Source organism: Callorhinchus milii, unplaced genomic scaffold (assembly GCF_018977255.1).
Source record: "Callorhinchus milii isolate IMCB2004 unplaced genomic scaffold, IMCB_Cmil_1.0 Scaffold2, whole genome shotgun sequence".
Classification (NCBI taxonomy): Eukaryota; Metazoa; Chordata; class Chondrichthyes; order Chimaeriformes; family Callorhinchidae; genus Callorhinchus; species Callorhinchus milii.
This window is the reverse complement of record NW_024704743.1, coordinates 47,305,126-47,313,453: the sequence shown is the minus strand read 5'-3', so window position 1 is coordinate 47,313,453 and position 8,328 is coordinate 47,305,126. Positions and strand designations below refer to the sequence as shown.

The window sequence follows — 8,328 nt, the reverse complement described above, 5'->3', positions numbered from 1 at the left end:
GGATTTGAGTCACATTCAGAAAATCCCTGTAAGCAATTGTCACAAAAGTACAAACTGGTATTTGTAACTTACAAAACATACCACTTGTATTCTAGCTTGAATGGATTTGCAAAATCAAAAAAGATTTGTGTAACTTTTTAACACCAACTAATATAACAGTCTTGGAGAACCATAAATCGATAGTTAATTCATATTGTTCATAACAGAAGGGGAAAGAGTTTATTGTATAAACTGTATTGTTTTTATTTTTGGTGTTAAAAGCCATCTTGAAAAGATAATGGAATTTGAGAGCTAAGTTAAATTGTTTAACTCAACAATTAACCAAAAAACAAATTATCTTCTAGCTTTGCAAAGCAGATATTTAGAAGTACAGTAACTCACCAGCCTGCAAGTAGTCTGTTACACTTAAAGTGAAAACATTCCAGTAAACTGGCCCTATTCACTTTAAGTGAAATAGACTTGTGAAATTAGATCTCTATTGAATCAGACAGTGTAACTGGGAAGCCACCTAGGGTAGGCAACAGACAGAAGGTGTTGAGCGATATAATGAAAAGATGTTTAACTCGTATTGAGTATCCTAATGGGATAAACTTGTTGGGCTTTTTCTTGATCCTAAAAAAATCTTACATCTGTTTGAGCCTCTGCAAAATACTGACAACTGAAAAGCTGTAGATATGGATCTCTCAAGCAAGTGGGCGATTAAATACTGGAGGATATGACCTTAAATTTAAGGCAACATGGGTTAGGACAGAGGCAAGAATGAATTTCGTCTTGCAGAAAACCATAGTTAAGAAATAATTAGAGGTATTTAAGTAAGAGACGTAGAAAATTGTTGAAATATTAAAGGATATTGTGAGAAGCCAGGAAAGTGAGATTAGATGAGGTGGTGAATTTACTGTCAGCGGGTTACAGGGCCAAATGGCCTTCTTGTGTTTCTAAATTCCTGTATAAATAACCCGAAATTGACTGCTAAACACAAAGGTATCAGCTTGGCTTGAACTTTTGTTCTGAATCAGAAAGTTATGGGTTCAAGTCCCACATCCAGATTATGAGCTCATAATCTGGGCTAACACTCCAATGCAATGTGGGGGGAGTGCTACATTATTGTGAGTGCTGTCCTTCAGGTGAGATGTTGAACAGAGAACCTGTCTTGCCTGGTCAGGTCATTGTTAAAGATTCCATGGTGCTATTTGGAAAAAAGAAAGGGGTTTTCTTCCAGAATCCTGTCCAGCAATTCTTCAGATAAAGTTGGTTATCCATTTCAGGGCTGTTTGTGGGACATTTCTGTGCACAAATTGGCTGTCTTGTTTACCTACAAAATGCAGTCCGTTAAAGCTATTAGAGACATTTTGAAAATGTGATAAATCGCCAAATCAAACGATTATATTAGGCTGTATTGAATTAGCCAATCTCACTGGGGACTATTTGGCCTCATTGTTCCTGTGCTAGAGATTGGAAAATTAGTTGCATATTCTTGCTCCTGATTACCATCCAGTGACCCTTGCTTGAACTGCATATGTGTAATAATAATAACACAATACTTGTCTAGCTAGGCCACACAAATTGTGAGGACTTATGCATTAGTGCAGACCTGCATACTTTTTTAAATCAGACATGTCTCTTCAGAGCCAGTTAAGCTACAAGGAAACCCCACATACCTTCCTTCCAAGGACATTTTATTACCCAGAAAAGGGCTGAGGGGACACACTAGGATTTGACCACCAGAAGCTTTTTGCCTCAAATCCAGTGCATATCTGACTGAACGACTGGAATATATGTCAAGTGAATAAAGGATCACACTTGGCTATGATAGGCCTCGTGGGTGAACAGTTCATCAACACTTATCGTCCACATTCACACATGAAATAAAATGGTAAAGAAGGTTGAGAGTTGCTGCTGGGTGTGGAAAGCGAGACGGAGAAAAAACTGCAGAAAATGATTCCTGAAGGCCTCTTTTAATCGTTGAAAAACAGACTTGCTTTATACCAAAACGATTATTCAGTTTTATGTTAATTTGACATTTTGCACAGTCAAGGGTTATGGGAGGATACAATTCAACAAAAGTTACAAATTTAAACCATGTTCAGTCTTTAAGACTGCAAAATAAATAGGCAAAACCAGATCATTTTTCCCCCCAAAATCAAAACTTTAAACAGTTTTAATTCTGAGGTAAACTTTTTGGCAACAAGGCAGAATACATGTCTGAGATATGTTCAATTGGCTTCATTAATAAAAACTATATAATCTTGCATTATAGGATAAGGGTTGAGCATGTGCTGTTCTTATAAAGAGGATTGCAAATTCTGGACAATCCTGTTGTTGCTCCCTTCCATGTAAAGTAGCCGTGGGAGAATGCTGTGCACCCACCACTAACTAAGCAAGGTATATCTGGCTTCCAGTGCTGACAAGCCAGTTCCTGCACTATAAAATGGCCAACTATGGGTCGTCAGGTTACCACTGATATCACTTCCTGCACATTGCCTACAAATATACAGTAACTTTCCTGAAAATCCTGTGAAACTCTTGAGATGTTTTGATGTTGTGATACAGTACTATATAATAATAATAATCCTTGCATTTGATATAACGACTTATCGCAACTTCTACATGTCTCAAAGTGCTTCACAGAATATAGTGTAAAGTGAATTGACTGTATATTTTGTGGGCAAAACGTAGCAGCCAAATGCACACAGCAGTGTCCCACAAAATGGGAAGGGAGATTCCCTTGAAGTCCTCGTCGAACACTCCCCCAGTAAAATTAGTCACTCACTTAATGTCTGTTTGTGGGACATTACTGTTTGCAAACTGGCTGCTGCCAATTTGTGTAGTCACTACACTTTACAATGTATCCTGTGAAAGAGCTGTTAGACATCCTCCCAACATTATATTAAATGCAAGTATTATTATTATACACAATATGCACAGGAGACTTTGTTGATATTACCTCCTCCACACTCACACATGCAACATGGTGACAAGACAGCATCCGTAAGTGACCCATTTTTTCATGCCTAACTTATAATGCGACCAAAGGAGCAATTTTAACTGTATTTGGAGAAAGCTTTGGAAAGAACACAATCAAAGTATTAAATAGAAATATAATATTTACTCATCACTCAAAACTTAAGATTGTTACTCTAGTCTATTTTCTGGTTCTTTCCCAAAATAGCTAGGGACGTCCTCTCAAAGTATATGGCACAATACAAATATAATTTGTTGTTGTTGTTAAAAGTTGATCAAAACTCCTATATATTCATTCATCAGCAATAAATCCTGATGATCACAGACCAAAGAAGTGTTTAATCGAATTTTAGAATTTGTTAATTGCTAAGGATAGAAATGTACTGAAAAGAAATACAGGTAAAAGAAATAAAGTTAATTCTCAACATTTCTGTTATGGAAATAACATTCCTTTGTTAGGTTTTAGCAAAAGGGGTCATTTACACCATCCACACAGACAGCTGAATACATGGCACTTTCTTAACCATGATAGACATAATTTCCTTCAGCAATTCATTACTCAGTATTTGTATGATTCACGTGAATGATGTTGATATTAACTTTCAATGAAAGATAATTGTAACTGCCACAGCCTGACCGTGCATCTAACTTCTTATGCATGTGTTGGGATCTAAAAGGAAGATGGTGGCAAACACAACCTGATTTTACAAGATGATACATCAAAATCTGATTTGTATTTGTATGAAATAAATCACCTTATTCAAATTTTAACAGACAATCTTCATAACTCTAGCCATAACTCTTGTGCATTCTTTAATTAATATCTAACAAATGGCCTGTTGGAAACATGAATTTTTTTTATAACAGTTAATATAACACACATAAAAAGCATAATTCCTCAATGGCATTTCCTGAAAAGATAAGATCAATAAAAAAGTGGTTAGATCTGTCAACATTATGTGGAACATTTACCTACATAACACATAATAAAGCACTTTTCCAGCAGTAGCTCTCCATTAGGGCTGCAAATCCAGATTGTTTTGAAGAGCTGTCATCTCGGAATAAAAGGCCTTTAGTGGTTTTTAAAAAAATGATCCGCTGCATGGCCTCTACTCATCGTTAATGAAAAACATACTCATTAGTGGCAGAAGGATAGCTTTCTCGTCCATTCACAACTGTTCTATAATTCGCGTGTCACATTCCAACAAACTTCAGGAAAATGTTCTGAGAACTACATGAACATTGAAAGCATCCAAATTGCAATTTAGCAGCAAAATATTTCCACCTTCAGCCAAAATATATTTTAATATAAGCTTCAGGCAGCACTCATTATTCCTTGAATGTCATTTTGATTGCCCGGCTTGTTTAAAAGGATTTCAGGTCAGCTAGAATAATCTTTCACCAGATGAAGGACGAGGCACAACTAGATCCACTAGAGCTATCGATGTTGATAACTGATTCAATCACCCAGTTCAATGCTTCCACAGTGCAGGTTTCAATTTTTGAGTCTTTCTTCTTTGGTATTTTTAAGACAAAGTATCCCAGTGAAAATGGCATCTTCATGGAACAAGGCACAGTTCATTTGGAATTACCAATGCCATATATTGTTCCTGTCATGGTTAAAGCTGATATTACATTAGTAGTTTACTCAAAGCAGCTGACTTTGAATTTAAAAGAGTTTTTGAAATGCAGCAATAGTAAATGGATGAATGGCTGACATTGTACACCCTGCATATACTATTTTAACGGAACAAATGAAATTTTCATTCTTTGATTAATGTATCAGCAAAAGTCCTGTTGTTCACTCTGAATGTATCTGTCTCAACAAAATGTCCAGATTGTTGAGTAGATCATTGTTGTAATTATTGGATAAAAGTAAAATCCTTTCCACTGTACTTTCTGTCACGGGATCTGGGACTTTTTATCCATTGGGAAATTCAAATTGCTTCCTAGGAATAATCTCACTGAATGAAAAGATGATGAAGGGTTTACAAAGCAAGTTAGCAATAGCAGAAATCCTCAGTAATCCAATTAGACCTTGGCAAAAGATGTGTCGAAAGAGTTTGGAAGTGTTTTAGCATGGGGTAAAGCCATTTGTCCACCTCTCATGGAACAAAATAGAGCTCTAAACAGTCTAAAAATACCAGCTGATGAAGGCAGCTGATTACCTTTTGAAGTTATATTAAAGAAGCACCACACTTTGTAATTTACAACGTTGATTATGGTCAATTTTGAATGATGCTTATCATTTGAAGGCTGCTGGGTTTTATTACAGTATATCACCTCAGGCTGCTCTAAAAAAACATGGAAATCAAACGCTCCCTTCGGGGACACTCTTAATAATAATAATAATCCTTGCATTTGATATGAAAAGATGACAATTTCAGGTGGTTCTAAAACAACAATGAATGAGAAGGTGGACATTTAGGATTCGTTTTAGGCTGCTGGTCAGATTTTGACACAAAACAAAGCAAGTGCAGAAGAACCCTGTCATTTTCAACCAAAGTTAATACCGCCCTCTCCTATGGAATACATTATGGTCAATGGATCACAAGTACCTGATACATTTCCGAGGAAATGTGAACTTTTTTTTAAGCATTCAACCTATTTCCTCGGCAATGAGAATGAACTAAGTAACCATGGCCTGGCCACAATTTCTCACACCAAATAAGTGACACGTAGTGACAAATTATTTTCGCTTTTTTTTCCACCCTGCATCCAGGGTGACCCCCTCCCAACCCTCCCTGGACAGCGAATGCTTTAATCTGCATAGCGTTGCCCTATGTCCTCTCTCCTTAAATTGATGTCCATGAGCCGATCTGCCTGGAAGTCCATCAGATCAGCCTCGTTGATCTGGTACATGACCGATCGCGCCCTGTTGGATGGGAAAGCTCCGCAATCTCCAGCCGAGACCCCGGAGCCCATGGTGCGGAGTGGACGGCGGGTTGAGTACATTCGCCGCACATTGACTGGGGCTCTTCTCCTTCGCAGCTTCCTGCGGAGCATTTTGGATATCCAGATGGAGAAGCCCAGGATCACCAGGAAGGCGTTGGCGGCTGACAATATCAAAATGTAATGCTGCACTCCCAGGGGTGCTCTGGTCAGGGGCAGGGTGAGGATGCCCAGGCAATGATCCCGAGAAGCCACCTGGCACACACGCTCCGAGATGACACTTTCCAGGCACACAATGTAAGGCGTCTCCTCCCGCAGCTCCCTCAGTGTGACCCAGTCTGATCGGTCCTTCACGTAGATGAAACGGTGGAATGCCACCAGCTGGCCAAACCTGTCAAACAGCACCCGGAAATACACGGCATTCCTGAAACCAGGATGTGCCACTTTCCACCTGATGGTGGCTGTGGACGCGGTGACTCCCTGCACGGTCAGGTTGGTGATGTAGAGCTTGTTGAACTCGCAGGGGTCTGTGATCAATGGTTTGGGCGCTGCCTCGTCCACCGAGTCTACCAGGTAATGGTACTGTTCTGACCTGGAAGAGAGCGGGGAGGAGGTGTCAACAGTAAACACCAGACTGGTTGTCTCTCCAGCCGTGGTCTCAGATTCCAGATCTTCTCCAGTATTCAGTCCCAGGTCAGGGCTGATTGTAACAGTCCAGGTGGGTGATGGTTGGAGAATGAGACGCTTGTTTTTAGGCAGCAGGTTAGAAGCAGCAGTGGGGAAAGGAGAAGGCTTGTGCAGTGTGTCCTCTTCAGTCTTGGTTTTCTCTGGGTCCAGGGTCCTCTCCTGATCCGCCTGGACATCCAGTTCGTCACCCCGGGCCCCCTCGGAAACGTTGGAGGATGGCTGGATTTTGTGGAGGGAGCACAGGTCGGCTCGTCCTGCACCCTGCAGCTCTGAATCCGTCAAATAATCCAGGTACTTGCCGCTCAACAGAGTGGGGTGATGGCAGCGGACAAAGACAGTGAGCAACCTGCCTTGAGCGTGCGCCCATGCCATCCACTTCCTCAACTCCCCCAGCCTGCAGTCACAAGCCCAGCTATTGCCACTCAGATCCAAGCTGTACAGGAAGCCGCTGAAAGTGAAGGTCTGGCCCGACAGGTGGGACAGCTGGTTATTCTTCAATTTCAGCACCTTCAGGTTTGCCAGTCGCTTGAAGGCCAGCGGGTGCACATTGGCGATGCGGTTACTGCTGAGATCCAACTGCTCCAGCCTGGCCAGAGGGTCCAGCAGACTCCCCGGGACCTCCCTCAACAGGTTACCATTGACCAGCAGCTCCTTCAGGCCAGAGAGGCCCTCGAAAGCCTGGATGGCTATGTGGGAGATCTTGTTGTGGCTGAGAGACAGCTTGGAGAGTTTCTGGAGCGACTGGAAGACGCGGTGTCCGATGTACTTGATATGATTCTGGGCCAGGATGAGGGTGGCCAGGGACCTGAGGTGAGCGAACACGGCCGCGTTGCGGAGCGAGGTCTGGTTGTTCCTGGCCAGGTTCAGGTAGGTGAGCTGCCCCAGGTTGGTGAAGGTGTCCGCTCCCAGAGCCTGGATCCTGTTGGACTCCAGCTGCAGGGAAAGCAGCTTTCCCAAACGCTTGAAGAGCGCGTCCTGCAGCATCTCCAACGCGTTGCCGTCCAGTCTGAGTTTGATCAGGTTGTCCAGGTGTGCGAAGAGCTGGTGGCTCAGCTTCTTCAGGCGGTTGTCGTTGATGTTGAGGAGCCGCAGTTTGCCGAGGGAGCTGAAAGCCCCGCTGGGGAGGCTGGACAGCGCGTTGTTGCCCAGGTACAGCTCCTCCAGCCTGGACAGCCGGTCGAAGGCTTTGGGGTGGATGAGCTCGATCTTGTTGTACTGCAGGTCCAGGCGCAGCAGCCCGGGGAAGCGGGTGAAGCGGGGGGCCGAGATGTTGCTGATGAAGTTGCCCCCCAGGCTGTAGGTGAGGACGTGCTGGGCGTCGCGGAGAGGATGGGGCACCCGCCGCAGCCCGCGGTTCGTGCAGACCAGGTGCTGAGGCTGACAGTCACATCGCTCCGGACACCACGGACTCACAGCCCCGCACACCCCCACCCCCACCCCCACCGCCACACACCACACGCACACCAGCCCCAGCGCCCCCGAGAACCCCATCCCCGCTGCTCGCTTGTCTGGCGGCCGGTTACCTTGTGCATCCCCCCCCCCCCCCACCCACACACACCACACACCCACACACCCCCTCCCACACACACACACACACACCCACACACACCCCCTCCCACACACACACACACACCCCACACACACACACACACCCCTCCCACACACACACACCACACACCCACACACCCACACACACCCCCCCCCCACACACACACACACACACCCCCTCCCACACACACACACACACACACCCTCCCACACACACACACACACACCCCCTCCCACACA

The 8,328-nt window shown here is 43.7% G+C and overlaps 1 protein-coding gene across 1 annotated transcript; it reads right to left on the bottom strand.

Moving 5' to 3' along the window:
• Positions 1–2,879: 2,879 nt before the first annotated feature.
• Positions 2,880–8,031, bottom strand: tril (TLR4 interactor with leucine-rich repeats). Its single transcript, XM_007900539.2, has 2 exons — positions 5,741–8,031; positions 2,880–3,531 (listed from the first exon to the last, which is right to left on the bottom strand). The coding sequence occupies exons 1-2, from the start codon at positions 8,029–8,031 to the stop codon at positions 3,441–3,443; spliced, it is 2,382 nt and encodes a 793-aa protein (XP_007898730.2). The 3' UTR covers positions 2,880–3,440.
• Between the last annotated feature and the right edge of the window lie 297 nt (positions 8,032–8,328).

What these genes read in the sequence shown, in the direction of transcription:
- tril (XM_007900539.2), bottom strand. Translation starts at nt 8,031, where the DNA reads ATGGGGTTCTCGGGGGCGCTGGGGCTGGTGTGCGTGTGGTGTGTGGCG. An exon ending in TTAAGGAGAGAGGACATAGG is followed by an intron (nt 3,532 to 5,740) that starts GCAACGCTATGC and finishes CACGTGAATCAT; the next exon opens with ACAAATACTGAGTAATGAAT.